Source organism: Salarias fasciatus, chromosome 22, assembly GCF_902148845.1.
Source record: "Salarias fasciatus chromosome 22, fSalaFa1.1, whole genome shotgun sequence".
Classification (NCBI taxonomy): domain Eukaryota; kingdom Metazoa; phylum Chordata; class Actinopteri; order Blenniiformes; family Blenniidae; genus Salarias; species Salarias fasciatus.
This window is the reverse complement of record NC_043765.1, coordinates 17657978-17679346: the sequence shown is the minus strand read 5'-3', so window position 1 is coordinate 17679346 and position 21369 is coordinate 17657978. Positions and strand designations below refer to the sequence as shown.

Here is a 21369-nt window from a genome sequence, read left to right as displayed (position 1 = left end):
GCATTTGGCACTAAAACTTGTGCCAATTAATTATGTTTGTCACTTGATCCACTGTACCAGCTGAAAGACCCAGTAAAATCATATATGTGTATATGACGTGTATTTGTACAAGGCAAGTAAAAAGATTGTGTGTGTGTGTGTGTGTGTGTGTGTGTGTGTGTGTGTGTGTGTGTATGTGTGTATGTGTGTATATATATATATATATATATATATATATATATATATATATATATATATATATATATATATATATGAACAACAGTATTTCGGTCAATCTAACAATGTTTTGTGATATGTGATAGGTTTCAAAGTGTAACATAAAACAGGTGGGAAGGTTGTACTTGTACTTATGCCTGTATAGTTTATCTGAGGAAGAATTCTTTTTTAATGAAGACAATAATAATAATTTATCTTTCAATCATAACGTTCATGTCGTGAGTGATGCAGCAAAACTCCCCGAAATTTCCCACTTTCCAACTGGGAAGTTCCGAGTTTCATTCTGGAAGCTTTCTTCTCCCCCAGTTACCTATGAATAATAACATCACATGATGTGCAGTTTTTGAATCTACAGGTTTCCTTTAACAAAGAAAAAAAATTGCTTTTCAATGCAGAAATATATAATAATGCACGATTAAAAGACATTATTTGTGTTACTTTCTGGTCCAAGGCTGAAAACTCCTCAGGTGGCTTAACTCTATATTTTTGAAGATTGTGGCGCAGATGGTTTGATTTTTAGATGATTTTGTGAAGAAACCCTCTGTAGCAGGTCTCTGTGGCGTGTGCGTGTATATGTGTGTGTCACACAGTGTGCGTGAGGTGAGCGGCGGAGCGCGAGGCAGAGCCGCGCGCGGAGATCGCTCGCGCTGCTTCTTATTAACGTTAATAACGTTATCTCTCGCGTCACTCATGTCCCCGACGAGGACGGAGCTCCGCCGCTGCAGAGGAGCGGGAGGACGAACTACGGGCTCAGGTGCACCTCTGCTGTGACTGGAACAAGTTCCGAATAAAAGCGCGGACGGGACAGCGCCGCCGACGCCCCCGGTGAGGGACATCTCGCGCCGCTCGCCATTGTTTTTACGCGTGATGGGATTCCTCCAGGAGCGACCTGCCGCCGGACGTTAACCCCTCGGAGGTAAGGAGCGGAGCTTCACCCCCGGAAGGCGCTGTGCTCCGGCGGGATGCTGCTCGCAGCTGCCGCCCGCTGGTCGAGCCTCCTTCTCCGGGGTGATGCTCGGTGCTTTTTTTTTTCTTTTTTTTTGCGGGTTGTTTGTGTGAAAGTTAACTCCAACGTCCCGCCCGGCCGGCTCGCTCACTAATATGGATGTCAGGTTAGAGCCGCGCGTCTTTTGACACACGACCCCCAAAGCCCGTCCAACTCCTTAATTATCTTAATTCGCGAGGCGTTTTCTGCGCCTTTACTGCGGTTTTGGGCACAGCTGCGAGCGAACACGGCCAAGCGCACGCAAACTTGCGGTAAGTGAGTGCAAAACGGGACAGACAACAAGGCTGCCATTGTACCGGATCAGCGGCGGATTAACGGAATTCCTTTTCTCTGCACTGTCTGAATGGCCTCCAGCCTCTCTCTTTCTCTTTTCCTCCCTTCTTTCCGCCGCCCTCCGAGGCTTTTAACGTCTTGATTTCTCGTCGATTCCACCACCTGCACTTGTTTTTGACAGAATAAAGTAAACAGCAGCCTCAGGGCCGGGGAGATGTCCCACTGAGCGGTGCCTGAACATGTGGATGGGCCGGTGATGGCCACTAAATTGTCGTATTGTTGTTCGGGACATGGCTGAAAACTAGTGATTAGTACCACAAAAAGACTGCCACTTATGCTGCGTTTCAGTCTTGCTGAAGAGTTTAGTCTTCGTAAATCCTAAAATAAACGCTTTGCGACACTTTAATTGCATGTTTTGTCTGATTAAGAGAATAAGTATCAGTGACAAATGCAATTTGGCAAGATGAGCAAATTATGGCTCTTTTGGAAACTCACTTCAAAAGCAGACCCAGGTTTGATTAACCCTTGAAATTTTTTAAAGTGACATTTAACTCAGTTTTGTTCAAAAAGTAGTTGCTTGCACAAGCATAAAACATGAGAAATACTTCACATTTATTAACCTAAATTTGCTCAACTTTCTATTTCCAGCTGTGTTCAGTATAACTTTTTGAAAATACTTAGTACAATGTCACATCAACTACTGACTTTTCTATTTCTGACTGCCTTATTCTGTCAAACCTTAGATGTCAAAACAACAAACAGTTCATTTAGTGTTTGCTTCCATTTTTATTTTCAGTCTGACTGAAAATCCTAACCTCACCCTGTGCTTTTAACTGGCTTGTGTGGAGTTAATGAGCATGAAGGAACAAGTATTTGTTGGTTAAGTCTTTGGGGTGTTGTTTGTCTGCTCTCCTGAGAGAAAAAAGCTCTTGTCTCATGACTGATCATCAGCAGTATTCGCATTAAAAACTGTTGTGTAGGTTGCCAAGAGGTTTTAATTATATCCCTTAGACAATCGGACTGCCTCTGGCTCTTTTATGTTCTCCTGCTTACAGGCAATAAACAAACATAGGCCCAGATTTTCTATTTCTTACCCCTCCCTTCCTCCATACACTTGCACATCATGCACCATCCCAGCTCTCGCTCCCCTCCTCCCCCAGGGTATGTGGCCAACCAACATGTGGGGAGGTAATCCCAGCTATTAGGGTAATCTCCTCAGCATGACGATCAATAGGGGAGGGTGTGCGACAACTACCAGACAAGAGTAGTGGGGGGACAAAATTTGTGCTAAAGAAAAATGATTTAATCATCTAGATTAGGTCAGGAGACCGGGGTCTGGACAGGGGCTTGTTGCTGGTCAGGGGGGAGGGGTGCAGACAGCAGACAGGAGGATGTGAGGGGTAAGGCCATCTCTACTTAGGCAAGCTCTCTTGTGTGACAATAGGCTGACAACACGTTTTTGGGCTTTTTGTAATCTGAACCAAATAAAAATCGACGGCACAGTTTTACACGTAGGAGAATGCCACTGGACTGTTGTGAGGGTGTCACTGAAGTGAACAGGAAAAACAACGAAGCGTGTAGTTTCTTTCCAAAAACAACGACCTTTTGGAATAAAAATCAATGAGCTGATGAAATCAAAACTGAGCATCTGGATTCCTACGTTTCCTTATGAGGTCAAAGCCACAAAGCTGTTGTTCAACATGAATCCTATGTTAAGTAGTGAAACCATAACATGTTCTAAGAGGCTGTCTTCCAGTGAGGATCACTGTGGAAATGACAGGCAAGGCAGGGATTGCTGTGCAGCCATTGTTTACCGCTTCTGTGGTCACATTTTAGTTTACTTGTGACATCCCCCAGGGCAAAACATCTAACATTTCAGGCTTTTCCTCACAACATTCATGAGCATCTGTGGACTGTTACATTGCTGAAGGACAGTCTGATGAGTGTCAGCTCGTAGTTTTCCTTCACATACCTAGATCGAGCTTATGTTGACTAGTTGTAGCTGTCATCATTAGTGTAACTTATCGAAAACCAAGAAATCAAGACACTTGTTTTCTAAAAGCAAAGGCCTTTGCACAAAGAAAGGATTCATCTGCATGTGTTTCACTGATGGCATGTTAAATAAATAACTAAAAACTAGTCTTCACGCTGGTTGTTTCTTAAAGATGAGACGAATGAACAATTGTTTTGCATCACGAGTATTCAAACATGTAGTGATGCAAATCTGTGATATATCTTGTGTGGGCTCAAACAGATTGGCTTCTTTTTAATTCTATGAAAAAAATAACCAATTAAAGATTGAGTGATGGGACTGTGCAGAAAAATTTCAATTTTAGAAACTAATTTTACAGAGTACAAAAAAAAGAAGCTGGAGTCAGACAGTTAAAGCTTCACCATGAAACATGAACTTAATTTATAGGAACACTCGGTTGTGTACAAAAAGGACTAGAAGAAAAAAAACAGTTTGTAGCATGAAGACCCTTCCAGCAAAACCAGACCGAGCTGTGTCGTCCGACCTCTTCCTGTTTTGCGACGACAAAGAGAACTCAGCAGCACAATAAGATGTCTGTAGGACAGAGTCAGCTGCTTCTGAGGATGGCAGTGCTGCATATGAGGAAGACATAAATCATCAACAGGTTTGCACAGTTTTTATAAGTATAGTTCGTTTCACACTCAAAATCCTGATCAAGCTTTTTGCGACGTTCATGTTCTGTCTGAAAGCGCTTATGAGGAAAAAAACAATGCAGTTTGAAAATACATTGTCTTGGGGGAAAAAGGTGTTTAAATTCGACTGATACATTCACAAAATAGATCAGACTGAAACCCACTCCTCCATAGATCAATGACAAAATGCTGACATATCCTTACGTAACTGAGCTACAATTCTGTTAAATATGCTAATCTGCTTCTGAAATAACAGACTTTATGCTGAGCAAACAGTCTCCCCTATTTTGTAATATCTCAAGTTACTTTGCCTGTCCTTTTGTAATTCTACTCTTTTTGTAAGTTGTAATTATAATAGCAAGTAACTAATTAGGGGCATATAACACAAAAGCTTTTTAGATATTCCTAATTTCCATTGTGCAGTAACAATAGGTAAACAGTTGTCATTCCACCAAAGGCACAAAGCTGCTTTGCTTTATTAACATTACCCCCCCAAAACAAATTACTGGAACAACAGATTGGAGGAGATTTCCAGTTTGTGGTCACACAGGTTCAAGGGTTAACAAAAAAAGGTGAGCTTGCCCTTTAAGTCTCCAGTGGAGGAACTGGAGTGCAAACACTGGCAAAATGTCCAGATGGAATATGGGAGGGATGAGTAAGGCGTTCACAGATCCCTTCTGTTTGGTCCCATTGAGACAGAGGGAGACGAGATTGGATGGGTCTGAGGGAATCAGGTTACTACCGGCCCATTCTACTCCAAAGAAGCTCTGGTGTAAAAATGCAATACCCCTATGGGAAACCTAATCCAGACCCTCCTGCCAGCTGTCATTCTTTTGCGCCACGGTAAAATCGCAAAGCAGGTATCACCTTACCCTTCTTCAATCCTTACTTTAATCATAGCAAGAAATGGGAAATTACACACATGTCGTTTCACTTGAACATCGACTGAGTAAGCTGAGAATTTTGATCTTTCGCACCGACAAAGAGAACTATTAAGAGGAAACAAAGCCAAAATTCAGGTCAGTTTGTAAAACCGCTGTAAAGTATTCATCACAATAGTGAGATTTTTCCTCAAATATCAAAGTTTAGCGGATATTCAAACCCTTTAGTCTTTGTTCTTCATCTCTGCCCCCTAAAGATAAGCTCCAAAAGGCTAAAAGGGCTTAAATCTAATAGTGTTGAATAGATAACAGGCATTTAGTTTCAGAGACTATTGGGTAAATTTAATTTTACTCTGTAATTCTGTCAGTTCTAACTCATTAAATATTAATTTAGAGCAAGATTTCTCTCAAAGTTAACTCACTGAGGGGTCAGTCCCAAACTGGTGAGTGTGATTGGAATGAAAGCCTTTTTTAATCTTATTTTGTGGAACAGAACTAACAGTGAACATTACAGCCAAGAAGATGGATTAATTAGTTCATCAACCAGAAAGGTAAACGATGATGAGATCAGGAGTTAATTGTGAGAATGAATTATTAAACACAAGATAGATATTTAGAAAATTTTATGCCAATTTCACAAAAAAAAGGGTATAATACAACAAAGCTTTGATGAAGAAATGTAGCGTTTATATCACTTCCACTTAATTATAGAAAGCTACACACGTCTAGGGAGAGAAGGTAAGCGACGGGAGGAAACTGATACAGTAAAAGACAGAAAGCAGAGTGATAGGGAGACATAAAGGGAGACAGAGTGAGTGAGTTGACCTTGCCATGATAATCTAATCCCTGTCGAGAGTGCTTTTTTTAGAGAGCAAGTTAATGCCAGCAGATTATACTCCAGTGTCTCCCACACTGGCCAATCCACACTCAAAAGAGAGAGGGTCCCACTCTGGAACCTCAGAACCACCGCATCAGATAAATCAACATGGATTTTGTCACCTGAGAGTTGGAAACTGTCCAGAGGAATCACATTCCTTCATCTTTGCCTTCCGGCTTTCGAGAGCACTTTGTGGTGTCTCCGATAGGGCCCGCATGAGACCTCTTGATTTTCACAACAGGTACCAAACCTCTGAACTGAAGCTTCCTCGCCTCTGTGCCATGGCGTCGGTGCCTCATAACGCACTAAGGGGCATCTATGATAAAAGGCCACTCATTGAGCAGCTCATCTCATGCAATGAAGAGTAATCCCTGTATATGTTGTGTAACCGAGTGGAGAGTTGGCCAAGGAGGGGGATGGGCACCAATAGGCGCAACTTTGTCCGTGCTTGTGACTGTTGAGCTCATGGCTGTCTAATCTTTTAGGTACATTAGGCTGTTCGCCCACATCAGTGTGCTTCATCACGGTTTTTCTCCTGCAATTAAGTCATTTCTAGGAACACCATCAGCCTTGAGTGATAGCAGGAGTCAGTGGTAAGATAGAAAATGGAAAACCGGGCTTTGGTCAGATATGGAGACGTGCTAATCAACACACACAGGAAGGTGTTCCTGATGTGACTGACAGACTGCTTTATGTCAGATGAATTTTATTTTTGCTCCACATGTTCAGCTACATTTATCAGGACTTTTTCCAAGTGTGGTTGTCCCAAAGGCGATCGAGCTCCAATGTTGCAATGAGGTCATGTTGGCAGATGAGGTGACTTCTTAGCATTCATACATTATTCAGTAGATTCAGCCCTCTACCTCTGTCTTTCCAGTCACACCGAGCATGGGTAATGTAGAATAATACGAATAATAAGAATTCTTGTAATAAATATTTGCACTATTTTGTGAAAATTTACTGTAACTCATGCAGTTAAGCTCATGATGCTTTGCAGCTTCTTATAGTCTAGTTTGTGAACACATTTTTCATCCTGTGAAGTCTATGAAAACCTCGTGGCTTCAGGGTGTGGTATTATGCTGTTGAGCGCGCTACCTTGTGGTGGAGCGTCAGTTCACACAGACACCTGGGGGCCCGTGTTGAGTCCGCCACATCTGGAAGGAGTCGACACTTGAACTGCATCAGCAGTGACTCAGCAGAGGGTCGAGTTTTTGCATACTAATCTTAAGAAAACTATTCCTCTGTTTTGCTGGAGCATCATTCTGTACAGGTGTTCAATACGGCTGACTGGCTGTTTGCTCCACAGAGAGAACCACTCCTGTTTGACAGAGAAAAAGTGAACGTTGCAAATTTCAGGAAGTTGCTAATTTTAGGCAACATTCTTGTTTCATCGTGAGAAAGGTTCCCAGGTTTGAGTCTGGGGGGCTTTAGTTGCAGAGAGAGCATTTTTTGTGTGTGCGCGCCTGGTCTTTAATGACACTCGGGAGGTGTATGTATGTGAGACTGCGTTTCTCTGTGGGCTGGTAGCAGGTGTACCCTGCCTTTAAAACACAGTTAGCTGGGACTGGGTTCAGCACCCTTTGACACAAAAAGTTGGATAAAGTGTTTAAATAAATCTATAGAATATTAAAAAAACGCAGCCCAGTATTATTATTTGCTGTGCTAAAAGTCATGTTGCATAATCATGTCATCTGTTCTTTAAATCGATAAATAATCTACATGACTTTACTCCGAGATAATTCTTTTAAGAACACTTCAAAGCTTTTGCTTAGAATTCCAGTAGAATTTAAAGATCCTATTAAAATCTTGAATATGTCAAAGCTGATACTACTTCCAGTTTGATGTAAAATACTCTTTGTGCTGGATTTCAATTCTTTTAATTAGCTTAAAAAAATAAAACAAATGTTGGGGTTAAAATCATCTTGGTTGATACAAATGAAAATGTGGAATAAAAAAAACTAATTTACCGTAAATCTGAAATAATAAACATATAATCTTATGCTCCCATTGTGTTTGTGTTGTGCCTCTGTTTTGTTTGCAGTAGGTACAGACACAGGATTATTGGGCACAAAACAGTGGATGCGCGGTGAAGCTTAGCGAGTGGCTGTGGCTTTGAACACTAGCATAAGGACAGTCACATGCTATCTCCAGTCAGGGGTATATTGGCACACGCTTGTGGATGTGACTATTTGGATGACTTCAGCTCACATACACATACACACACACACACACACACAAAAACACACAAGCAGTCTTGGAGCATAAACATACATTTTCACACTTTCAATATTTTTTCACCTGCATTAACTCCCAAGTAGCTTTTTATGTATGTCAAGTCAGGCTTTTGAGGTGTTTAAGTACAACCTCTTCTAAATATTAGATGCTGTTTCCAGTCCACGGAAGCAGCCAGGCACACAGGCGGTGCACAAACATGCGACACACCGACAGTGGATATTTTCATGCGCACACACACACGGGCACACACACACATCACAGCACACAGGCTCTCAGCATCAGCGTCCTGACCATAGGGAGTTTGTGCTGAGCTGGTTGGGACGTCAGGATGAATCAATGTGAGGACAGCTGACTGGACATGCCTATTCATCTGCCAAAGAAAAGAGAGAGAAAAAGGGAGCGAGGGATTCTAAAAGAAATGAGCTGAGCCCCGGAGCAACATGTTTGGCTATCTGCATTACTTTACAGATCCTCCAAAGGGCTGAGTGTTCATGGGAAGAGGGCAAGAGAGGTGGAAAAGAGAGGAGAGAACAGGGCTGAAATAAAAAAGAAAGAAACTTGAGGATGTAAATGGTTTTTGCTTTTGAAAACAGAGAAGATAAATTCTCTGGTTAACACTAAAGAAATGCAACAATGTAAAATTGTAGATTTTAATATGTAGCGTATACTAAGAGCTTTGACAAAGACATAAGCCTCTACTGTAGAGACGGCAAACTCCATACTGATGGCCCGTTTATTCCCATCTGTTGCCCTCAGCTCCCTGACTTTATCCCCATTGTGTTAACTCATTACATTCGCCTTAACCTTAACCCCATAATTGCCGCACTCCAGTTTCTCTGGCACATCCTCCCCCTCTTGGAGACAGTGTGCTACATAGGCCATGCACTAATCTTACAGTGTCTGCCTACCAAACACCTGCCATGCCCCGAAAACCTCCTGAACACCCCCATCTTCCGGATCCGACACCCACTCAGCGAGCATACATACATGTGGCGAGATTCAACCACAGATGCAGATCCAGATAATTAGACAGAGAACTTCATTCCCTGGAAATCATACCAGAGTCAGACTCTTTTTCTTTCCTTTTTGTGCAAGCACATCGAGTTCTTCTTCACATTTATAGACTGGCGAGGCAAACAAGACTCGTCCTTTGTCCCGCCTCTTCACCCAGACATGCATTCGAAGACAGTGATGTGTAGGCCCAGGCCCTCTTTGGGTTAACAATAACTCTCTCGACCTCCTAATGAGGGGTGGAGAGCCAGACATGAGGCGATGTGACAGTTCTGGTGCGGCCAACACAATAGCAGGTTTTTCTTTTGACTGCCTGGCCAGTTCTATAAGCGCAGACCACCTTCTTTCACTGGGCCTGTCGAACAAATGGTCATGTTTGCCTGAGGAACATGTTTGTACTATATACTCTTTTTCATATGGAGTACTGCAGTTGTGTTCCTGCTGGGTGATTTTGTGGTGATTTCAGACCTAATGGAAGCTCTCCTAACAAAGTCAAGAGACACATTAGTTTTACCTTACTGATCATCTGCCATTGCACTAGTATCCTATCAGCATGTGATGGTTTATCTCATAGTTATGAGGGTTAAATTGTATGTTAAAATGGGATTTCTTTACTTTTCAGTCATGAGTGAAGCTTCAGAAAAGAATAGATCTACACATAAACATTAATACACATTGTCAGTCTTGCTTTATTTCAGCAAAAATATACCTTTACTCACAACCTTACATCAGCACTTACCCCAGAATCAGGACTCTGTGTGTGCCAGTAAGTGCGTTTCTAAAATGAAGTTTGTTGATAATGGATTATTGATCGTGAATTAGACTGGATGGCCCCTCTGGGCTCATCCTGGTTGGCCAGGAATGAATACATCTCTTCATGCTTCACCTCACACACTCAATTTAGGCATAGGCAACCAAAGGACTGACAGACACATGCATGTTGAGACACTGACCCGCGGTCTAATGTGTACAGACAGGCGTCGTTCGTCCAGTGAGAGACAAAGATTAGTCCAAAATATGTGTGGTGCAAATTGTCTCTCACTCTTTGTGCAATGTGCCGGGGCTATTTGTCTTTGAACACGTATTCAAGTGAAACTGCCTCAAATGTAGCAACATCTGTTCACTGTTTTTCAACTTGAATTTTATTATTAAGCCATTTAGCTGTTTTTGATTTAGCAAAACACTTTTGACCCGTTCAAGATGCTTTCACATCGATTTGAATTCTAAACATGTCTTGATATATAACAAAAAGTAGAGATACTGTAGTCTGTTACATATTGAAGCTCATGAAATAAAAAAAAACAAAAAAAAAAACAATTTTGTCATGTGTTTCAGGATTTGCAAGCTGAGCTTTCCTCCAAAAGAGAGTTCATTTGACAATGAATAACATATTTATGTTAGCCTGGGGTGTGTAAAAAGCACCACAAACATGATATCCTTTACTGTGTACATAAACCATTCGGGTGTTTGCTGCTCTGGAGTAGTTAAAGGTATTTGAATTAAAGAGAAGTGGATTTGATTTCAGTACATATAACTATTTGTATCAGGCACAGTATGTCTGATTTTATAACATTCTTAAAAGATGAAAATTCAGCATCTTCAGGTTTCTGTTGTGATTTTTGATGATAAACACACTGACACATGTCTTACCTGCCTTTTTCTTCTTCTATTTTCAGGTGAAAAGAAGTTCTTCATGAAAATCTCAAATAAAAGAGCCTGGATGGATGGACGTTAAAGCTGTGATGTGTTACAGATTTTTACAGCCCGTTCTGAGAACTCAGTAGCCTAAAACATTAACTTTGCATATTCAGAGGAATTTGTATGTCTTCTGGAAGAGTGATGGAGACAGAAGACATGGAGGATGCCTCGCAGAAACACACGGCTCACATAAAGGCCGAGACAGAGGGGGACGCCACTTCGGGCCACACCTGTGGAGTGTGCGGTCGCAGCTTTCCTCTGCTCAGCTCTCTGTCGCAGCACATGAGAAGACACACTCGAGAGAAGCCGTATAAGTGTCCGTACTGTGAGCACCGGACTGCTCAGAAGGGCAGCCTGAAGGCCCACGTTCGAAGCCACAAACTGGGCCTCCTCAGCCATAACATCAGCGACAAGGAGGGCGACGCGCACCAGGGACAGGGAGACGATGCAGACGCACATGACCCCCCAGAAGTCACCTCTGGCAAAGCTCATAATGTCAATGGCAAGGTGAAAAAGAAAGGAACCAAGAAAAAAGTGAAGCGAAAAGGAGGCGGCGAGGACGGCGACGAGGCTGACGCCGCACCTTTTTCCTGCACCATTTGTGGCCAAGCTTTCCCTCAGGTACTGCTCCTAAAGACTCACATGAAAAGACACCGTGGCTCCCAAGATCACGGCTGTCGGATATGCGGACGGCGCTTCCGTCAAGCTTGGTTTCTCCAGAGTCACATGCGCATCCATCGGGTCAAAGGTCAGCTTTGTGGCAGCAAAAGCAACGATCTGCCCGCCACCATTAACGGGGTTCCTCAGGACCCAGCGTCACTGACGAACGAAGAGTGCCTCTACGAGCTCTGCGCAGGCTGCGGGAACTTCTTCTTTGACCGCAAAACCCTGCGCATTCACGAACTGCTACATAAACTGAACCACAGCAGTGGTCAGGATCAGAACGCGCCTAATGGAGATCCTCAGGCCTCTGAGCCGCACATGGATAAGAGGCGCTTCTTGGAAAGCTTGAACCTCACGTGTGCTGGACAAACAGACACCAGAGAGGAAAAAGGTCCGGGCAGGAGAATTCCAGAGCTGGATCCAGTTTGTAGTTACCAAGCATGGCAATTAGCCACAAGGGGACGACTAGCGGAGGCCTCCGAGAAATGCTTGGGGTGGGAAGAGAGGCTAGCGGACGCAGAAGTGGCCTACGACATGGAGAAAGGAGAGTATGTACCTCTGAAACAGGAGAAAAAGAGGAAGCAAATTGACACTGCCGCCCCCAGCATCAAGAAGAGGAAGGCAGACCCGAGCTTTGATCACACTCCCAACAGTGTGGCTCACACTAAAGGTGTTGACAAGAAGATGGGCCACAAGGACCGTATTCTGCTCAATGGACTTGGACATGCGTTTTATGAGGCGCTGCAAGCCAAGAAGGTCAAAGAGGTTCATTTCTCTTCAAAACAGACCAAGAACATCAGGAGCCAAGACCAGCAAGGTGAGCTTTAAAGCACCTCACACAATTACAAGGCGTTTTTATAAGTACTTGTTTGTAGACATGCAGAAGGTAAATTGTCACCATGTTTTTTAAATTTACAAGGTTATTAATGTTGATGTTCACTAATAGCTCATGTAGGAATGAGTTTCACATCCCTGTGGAAAAGGAGGACCTCTAGTGAATTTTTAATTGAATTACAACAACTGTGGTGCTACTTTTGTGCAAACGTAATTTAAAAATGCACAGAGGTTTTTTCACCTGGGCTTTTAAAATGCATCCATCAGTCATTTTATGAGGTACATTTCTGAAATGTGATGTGTCCCTGAGATTGTCAAAGAGTTTTTAATACAACTGCATTCTTGTGATTTTGGTGTGCCGTGGTAATGAGCTGCAACACCTTATCTAGTAAGACGTTTCTATTATTCAGCAACCCTCTCATGTTTGTCGGTAAGGTGGTTACAATATTAGAAATGCCCTGATTCTAATGAGATCTAAGTAATTGTGAAATCATTTCTGTGGTTTGGATTGACCTTGCAATTCAGTGTTTATACTGAATTGTTCATATTGGGTTTTTTTTATGCTGGAACAGATGTCTGAAGAAACAGAATTAATGAGTTTTATCCTCCTTACACCCTGTGTTCTTTCCTCCAGATAACAAATCCTACTTCTGCGATCACTGTGACTTCCACACGGTCGATGCCTCACTACTCAGGTCTCACTTGCTCCGGCAGCACCAGGATTTCCTGGGACCCTTCAGCAAACAGACCGTTGTTGTGGACAGTGTCGGCAAAATTGGCTCTAAAGCCTCCAGATACATGGACTACCTCAGGAGCAGGAGTGCGTTGCTCAGTCAGCCATACTGGAATCCCTACACATGTCCTCCGAGCCAGTTAGTAGACTCAAATATTAAACTAGAAAAGTCAAATGGCACCGAGGTCAAAGGTCAGGGACATGCTGCTGTTGAGGCTGGCAGCCTCCTCAATCTGTCTTCGTTACCCATAGCTGATAAAGACGGCGATGTGAGTTTCTCAGTAAAGACAGAGGGCCTGGTGAGGCATCAGTGCCCATACTGCTCACACACCACCACCTACCCAGAAGTGCTGTGGATTCACCAGCGAGTTGCTCACAGAGTCGACAGCAGCAGCTCCGCCGCCCCCAAGTGGGCGCCCTCTTTAAACCCCCTCAAAAGCTTAAAGGCAGGCGCCTCTCAGTGGCGACGCACCGGCCCGCCACCTTTCCTGGAAGGTAAGGACTGTCCAGCTTTACACGCTCCACGAGCGCAGCGCACGCAGCCTCCGGGCTGCACAGTCCCCGGCAGCAGCAAGCAGCCCACCCCCAAGACTCAGTCAGGCACCCTCAAGTCCAAGCACCACTCCAAGGACCCGCGGTCTTCAGACAGGACGCAGTCCAGTACAAAGGCTGGACTTCAACCCCAAAAGAAGTCTGGTGAACACCGAGCGGCTGAGTGTGGAAGTAAAAGTAGCAGCGTGCAGCCGACGTCGTCACATAGCGTCTCGCACAGCAAGAGCCTCCAGAGTACTACAATCAGCCCCAAACAGCAAAGCAGCAACAGAGTGACGGTGGAGGGGAACTTCCCACAGGAGGGGTTGGGCTTCATGTTGTCAAGAAACCACGGCGCAACTTCCTCCAGCGCTGCTGCTGCAGACAGACTGCATCCCCGCAGGCAGTCATCAGACTTCTCTTCAGGTCCCAAGGGTCCTGATCTCTGGGCGGCCATTAACATGTGGGGGCTTCACGGCAGCAAAGCCTTTTTAGACCCGCTACTGTTCGCTCAGGGAAAGAGCGGATCGGCAGGAGAAATGCCAATGGACATTGATATTTTGAGCCTCTTGAAGAACTACAGTCCCCACGAACTGGCGGCTCTCTATCAGCACTGGGGGTTTGTTGACCCCAGACTGGACCCACAAGGTGAGCTGAAAGTTTTTTTTTTGTTTTGTTTTCTGATGCTTTAAAAAAATAATGCACATTTATGTTAAAATGTTTGTCCATCTTTACAGCAACGTTCCAGATAAATGGAAGCTTTGGAAATGAAGTCCATTCCTCCACTGAGGCTTCCAAACAAGTACGTTGTCTTTTGCAGCATCTAGTGGTACTTTGTGGGATTGTATCTGATCCGCAGAAGTGAGGATGATCATAACTACCAGAAAATTCCCTAAAAGCCTTTTTCTTTAATGATCATCAAAATGTTAAAATGAATACTTGCCAATATAGATTTGAAGTGAAAAGAAGTTTGCAGTCGTCTGCCTTGAGAGTTACGACATAACAATAGGACAAACTGTACCCTCAGCAGTACATCCAGTAGGTCTTTTCCCACTGTGTGTGTTTGCTCTCTGTCTGCACCTCGTCTGTCTCTGTCATTTCTCTGCACATGTGCTTCTGTGTGTTTGCATGTGTGCTTGTCAGCTCCCACAACCTGGCTGTCTTTTTCTTTTTTGCTTCCATGAGAGAAACTGACAGGGATGAGGGTAACAAATATTAAAAAAAAAAGGCAGTCGTTCCCCCCTCAGGGTAAATTTGGCCCAGCGTCTCCATATGGTGTGTCATCAGCCCGTCAGTCAGGCCCACCCCGATGCCACCTGCAACTGTTCTCGCTTCCTCCGCCTCCCCCGACAGCAATGTGTGGGGACCTTTTTAAAAACTGGTGATGGGAAATGCCTCTGTATGAAGGAGGTGAGGAGTTAAACCTTTTTTTTAAATTGGCCTGGATGCCAGAGTCAGAGTACACATCTATTGCCATAATAACTACAAATACTGACATTTTTGACATTTTTTTTTAAGTTTCGAAAGTCTACTTGTCCATGTCAGTTGGTAAAGTACCAAAAAAAAAGGGGAAATGTTTAAGGCTAAAAATATGAAATGCATTCGTGAAAAAGTCACCTAAAGTTCATTTATATGGTCATGGTGGTGATATTTTATCACTGGAGTGCAGTAGGAGGAAGTCCTCTTCTTCAGATAGAAACTGTAGCTCCTCTTTTAGACTGACGTCTTCATCTGGGTTGATGTTCAAGTCAAATGAAGTTTTCATTGGAAGCGGATTAGGAAGTCTTGGTCTGTTTGTTTTGCACCAGATTTCAGATGGCAGCTTCTAGTTCTATGAATTAGCTGCACTAATAGAGCAGTGTCGCTGGTGTTTGCTTTATTTGAACAAAAGCCTCATGATGTGTGAATTTAACATCTTGATTTATGATCCTTTCCCAAAGCGTGCGCACTCTCATCAGCGTCTGACCTGTGCTTGTCATGTCGGTCCTCTGCAGATGAGCAGCCGCTCCACGCCATCCTCAGGGTCCCTGCATAAAGGAACGTGAAGAAAGCTGTTGATTCCAGATTGCACAAAACTCCCCACTGAACAAAGAGGCCTGCTGTGCTGTGAAAGGAACCAGCCATAACTCCCGAGCAACACACAGGCACCGGAAACATGCACAACGTATGCAAAAGCAATGAGCCGGACTTTTATTTCCCGATACGGTTGTTTCATTTGAAGTGTTTTCGCATGCTTTTTTGTTTGTTAAGAGTGTAGATACGTTGATATTTCATAACATTGCACACAGAGATGTGGTTTTGAAATATTTGTGGAAATACGGTAGAATTACTCGAGCTTGTTGTTTAAAAAAAAAAAAAAAATAGAAAGACGTCGTAGAAGTACCACAACTCAGTTGGGAGTGAAATATGTAGTAAGAGTCACGTGGATAAAGATTCTCTTTTGGCTTCCAGTTCTACAAGTGGGTGTTTATAAACGAGTGAAAAACACATCCAGTATAAAATACCAAATCTAAAAATCTATGATGCCACTAAAAACTGTGATGCGAATGTATGTTCTTACCTGCTGTGTTCATATTGAGTTTCAGTTTGTTGTTTGGTTTCTTGTAAATGTCTTCAGTTGTTATTTCAATGTTTATTGTACTTTGAGAATTACAGATTAAATGCTGTCACGCCGGTTTTTCAGCCTGTAATTGCAGAGCGAGCTCTCATCCGATGCCCGATGATCAGGGTTTGAGTTAGCGCTGGTTTTTATCCATCAAGACACATTCTGTCCTGCTCAAAGCAGAAAGTTAGAGGAGAAATACAGCCGAGGGTGTTTCACAGTCTGAGTGATGATCAGAATTCCAGCTTCAGCACCATCCATCCTCCACGAACAACAACAATCTCAAAGGTCGGTAATCAACCGACCGCTCGTTCACTGTGTGTTTCTCCTGCTGGGGACTCAGTCAGAAAACTTGCATCATGCCAAATGCAGTTTTATGGCTTCTGTTTGAATATCGGAACGTAAACACGTGTTTTGTACTTGGAGCACAGCTGTAGAGAAAGAAGGGAATCAATGCAATGTGGTCAGTCACCAGCCGACCTCCACTCAGGCTGCAGGTCCAGAGTCTCAACTCAACCACTGAGGGGAGCTGTTCTCAAATATCAGGTCTAAATTCGACGGCGGTTCGGTAGTTCTGTTCATGTTTACTAAAGACACGTGTGCCCAAAGCCAAATGTAAAGTCCAGAATGTGACGTAGCCATTTCAAGCTGTGACGTTTAGAGGTAGGACCTGTAGCGATTCTACTGACGTGGCCCCCCCGCCCGTGTCCTGCTTCTCATCCACCTCAGCTCTGTTTGTTTTGATGTGCTCTCTGTTCTCAGACGTATTTAGAGTATGTTTACGGTTTAGTTTGCTTTTTATCGGTGTATTCTTCTCCCATAGAGAAATAGTCTATGCATTTGACGAAAAGCCATCAGCTCATGGATTCTCGGCAGACCTCGAGAAAACATAATTTATTATTAGAGTATTGATGTTGATCTGTGTGAGGAGAGTAACTTTTTTTTTTTTTTTTTGGATAAACATTGTAAATGATAGTTTTATTTAATGCTCTTTCTGTTTGTTTGCTGAGAGTGGAGCTTCACCGCTCAGACGTACTTGATATTTGTAGCAACAGGTTGTGTTAAAATGAGTTTGTTTGTATTTTTTTTTTTTTTCAGTGGCACACTTGTTTCAGGGTCAGGAGCAGCAGGCAGCGACACTCCTGCTGCAGGTGGAGAGCCGGAAAAATCTTCACTTTAACATGAAGTGAATGGAAACAGTGAGACTTTTATGCAAATCTAAAGCTTTGAGTTGAGCTCATTGTTGTGACTCTGTAAACACGTTTCACAGGTGATCATTTGATGGGTACCAGAATTTATATTTTCACCAGTTCTGCAATTTGTCTGACTGTAAAACGATTCCAATAAAGTTGGTAAATGTCGATTTGTATTTTAAAAAAAAAATAGTCTTGTTGTTATTACATCACGCTCAGGCTGGAATCCGCGTTCACCGGCTCTGAAATAAACTCATTTCATTGAGTTTAATCTCTGCAGCTTTGGGATTTACAGATTTATCAGTGTTTCACATTTCTTTTCTTAGCAAATAACTGTTAAAAGACCACATCTGGGAATCTCCAGCATCCTGCCAGTGACATAAAAACAATAGTAACCCACATTTTATAATGTAACCATGAGTGATTATAGAAGACAAACAGGTTAAACTCACAAATTAGAATATAAAGGGAAAGCTGATTGTAGCTTATATGATGAAACCGTCTTATTACAGAATTTATGCTCTAGTTCCATTTTTTAACCAAATGAACTAATTACCATGATTAAAATGCAGAAGTGTGGAATCAACTGAATTCACTTTTCAATCCACTCATTGGGATTTCTGTTTAGATGCAACTGACTGCAACAAAAGCTTCAGCAAATCTGAAATACTTCAGTGAGACGTTAGAGATATCTGTGGCTTTGACTGGCTGTTAATTTAATTTGTAGACTAAATTCTGAATAAAACACTGGGATCAGTGGGATCCTCTATGCTGCGGTTTACATTCTCTACCACCAGGAGGCAGAAAAGATCAACAAATAAAGGTGTCACGAGCTGCTTTGTCATAAATTCCTCCTCATTTGGTCATTTTTCTGACCCTGCCTGTGATTTCTTTAGAGGCTAACATCTCTTGACTTGTTTCAAACCAGCAGCACAGTAACATATTTATTTATGAGGCTTCCTCTGTGAATACAACTGAACCCAACTGCATTTTTAAGTCGTTGATGAGGCTATTCGACCCCTTTTCCCTCAATATTCTGGTTGAAACAAAATCAGATCATCTTAATTTTTCAGAAAAAAAACAAAACAAAACAACACTGAATCTACAGGCAGCATTTAATTATTGCATTGGAGTGGAAACAGCAGCAGCAGTAGGCTGATCATGATGCCAATGATCCTGTGTGCAGCCGACCTGATCTGGGTGCTGAAAACAAACCCTGAATGAAGAGTTGCTGCAGCTGTAACTGCTGTGCAGCATATTGACGGGCCCTGACAGCATATCCGACTCTGTGTGTGTGTGTGTGTGTGTGTGTGTGTGTGTGTGGACAGACTGGTATGCCTGTATGTCCTTGTCACAGCGTGTTTGTCACCGGCTCGCGTTATATCTTGGTGTAGTGACAGCATCAGTTGGCTGCCTGAGAGACATCAGAGATCATGTTCGCGGTGCCACCAGCAAGAGGGGCCGAGAGTCGGCCGGCGCTGGCCACGGGGTCCGGGAGTAGATAATGTCAGGCGGCTCGGAGCGGGAGAAGCGCGCTGGCATATGTTGTCTGACAGGGAAACGCCTGGATGTTGTCGGGCAGAGAGGAGGGGGGACGGTCTGGTGGCCAATGGGAGTGACAGCTGTCAGGAGCCGCTCAGTGTGCAGTGTGTGTGTGTGTGTGTGTATGTATTTCTGGACTGCTGTCCTCATGAGAACTACTCATACTTTCAGGCTATGAAAACAGCATTTAAAAAAAAAAAAAAAAAAAAAAAAACTGGGAGGTGACCCTTGTCTTTCTGTTCTGGCTGGTTTAAAATCACACTTCAGGTTCTAGGGGTCAGTTTGGGTCAAGAATTTACTTTATATGAATTGAAATGTTCAAATAAACCCAGTCTGGAGATAAGGCTTTAATTAAAAAAAGAAAGTTGGACTCAAGCAGCTTTTAATTTCCCCTAGAAAAGAGCCTGTATCATAATTTCACAGGTAGAAAAAGACAAGTTTATATTTCATAACAAAAACATAAAGCTAGAAAAACCTAAATAATAAAACCAAAGGAAGATAATTCCCTTGAGCAGAATGACACACCGTTCTGAAATACAAGGTTTTGGGGATGGAGTGTGAATGAGAACGAGTGACAAGGTTAGATTTGGAGATTATCTGAAACAGATTTAATCTCATAAAGTTTATTTGTCTGCTCTCAGGTCTACATCTCAGACCACAATGTGCATAAGACAGAGACAGATTCTGGAATAGCATTTCAATTTATACCGTCTATCCTGAAATGGGCACAGTCTTCACTAATGAAGAGAAAGAAAGGGGTGAGACAGCGGTGCAGCAGAATGCAGGACATGTTTATAACAGCTTCAATTTTTGAGGATATTTTTTAAAAAAAGAAAACCTCACTGTGCAGTTCCCTGAATATAGTTTTAGTGGTTTGGAAAATGACTGCCATGAAATTATTTCAAATACAAAATATTAGCAAAAAATATTCTTTAAATTATTATTATTGATACACAAGGGAGTAGTGCTTTATTGCCACTGCATACACAAATCAGACACACAGAGAGACACGCAGTGTTCTCCCTGTTAACTGTTTCTCCATATGTTTGCTTGAACCATAAAAATTAAATTATTTCTTTTTGTTTTGTTTTTTTTGCTTACTTACATGTGTGCAACTGTTGGCCCGTGGACAATATGCGGCCCCTTTAATGTGGCTCATAAGTTCCAAGTTATCTGAACCTGATATCAATCAAATACTTAAAGATTCCTTTATTCTCATATTTCTCTGTGTGCTCAGTCACTGTTTGACCCTCTGTTTCGGAGGACGACCCTCTCACTGATCAGACTCGTGCTCCTGTGGTAAAACGACTTTCACTGAACAGACCCGATCGGATGTGATCAGGACGCCTAAAGATGAACGCTGATCTTATCCTTTCAACAAACAGGCCTGTTGCATCTCTTTCTGCTCTCATGTCTTGTTTTCTATTCTGACATTCACCTCAGGAGGGCCTGTATTTCTTTAACCTCATATCTCCATATAAAAGTATGTTTTCGTCTGTTTCAAGTCCTCAGAGTCCGGCGCCGTGTCGCCGGGTTTTTTTTGATACTGAAACCCCGCTGTGACAGTAATGACTAGACAGCGGGCTGAAATACGGAGCGCCGCCTCAGACAGGTGGACACTTGTGATAAGGAGATTTCCCAGCAGCCACAGCAGGTGCTTGTAAACGCTGTTCTGTGCGCCACAATTGTCAGAGGCGGCCATTGAAGTTCCTCAGGTTAGTAACGCGTGCTCTATATGATACTGCGCAGTTTCCTTTAAATGTTATTTATTCACAGCGGCTGGAAAGACTAAGTGAAAACCTTAAATCTGCTTTAATGCACAAACCCAATCTTTTTCCATCAGTATGCACGCTCGTTCTTTCCTCTGAATTTACTGCAAGAAATGGATGTGAAACGTCACACTAAGGACGGATAAGATGATAAAGAGCCGATTCTTCTCACTCCTACATACAGTCTTCAAGTCACCTTTGTTGTTTTTAAAAGTTTCCATCTTAATCAACAGGCGGATCCTCGGCTGTCAGCGGGTAATGATACTTTAAATAAAGTGAAAAGAGAAGTTTGTCAAACGCCGGCGAGGCGGCTGCTCTCTATGCAGCAGAGATGAAGGCAGAGTCCAGGTAGAGACACGCCGGAAGAGGTGGAAGGCATATCCATCAGATTAACACACAGTAATGTCTTCCTGGTCTGGCTCCCAGCATCAGTGATTTATCAATGCAAAGCTAATAGCATCAATATGAATCTAACTAAAAATCAATATTTCATTATCTAATTGTTAGTGGGAATGAAGAAGGATGATTGCGGGAGATGGTGTCTGAGAGCATCTGGAGTTCACAGAGACATCTGGAGGACAAACTCCGGCAGGAGCCGCACACTCACTTATGACACACTTCTGAGGAAGAAAGGGAGAAAA

General features: G+C 42.9%; 1 protein-coding gene and 1 long non-coding RNA gene across 2 annotated transcripts; one reads left to right on the top strand and one right to left on the bottom strand.

Annotated features, from left to right (window-relative positions):
* The first annotated feature begins 1080 nt into the window (after positions 1-1080).
* Positions 1081-15983, top strand: LOC115409810 (zinc finger protein 516-like). Its single transcript, XM_030121088.1, has 5 exons — positions 1081-1132; positions 10840-12341; positions 12993-14270; positions 14360-14424; positions 15617-15983. The coding sequence occupies exons 2-5, from the start codon at positions 10985-10987 to the stop codon at positions 15665-15667; spliced, it is 2751 nt and encodes a 916-aa protein (XP_029976948.1). The 5' UTR covers positions 1081-1132; positions 10840-10984; the 3' UTR covers positions 15668-15983.
* Positions 15984-16146: 163 nt separating this feature from the next.
* On the bottom strand, positions 16147-19130 carry LOC115409573 (uncharacterized). The gene is made up of 3 exons (XR_003933989.1): positions 19119-19130; positions 18662-18663; positions 16147-16262 (listed from the first exon to the last, which is right to left on the bottom strand). It is a non-coding gene; the product is annotated as an uncharacterized LOC115409573 (long non-coding RNA).
* Positions 19131-21369: the final 2239 nt, after the last annotated feature.

Excerpts from the sequence above, each read along its gene's own strand:
- LOC115409810 (XM_030121088.1), top strand. The coding sequence starts at position 10,985 with ATGTCTTCTGGAAGAGTGATGGAGACAGAAGACATGGAGGATGCCTCG. Across the intron at positions 12,342-12,992 it reads CAGGAGCCAAGACCAGCAAG|ATAACAAATCCTACTTCTGC; the intron begins GTGAGCTTTAAA and ends TCTTTCCTCCAG. Across the intron at positions 14,271-14,359 it reads CCCCAGACTGGACCCACAAG|CAACGTTCCAGATAAATGGA; the intron begins GTGAGCTGAAAG and ends CCATCTTTACAG.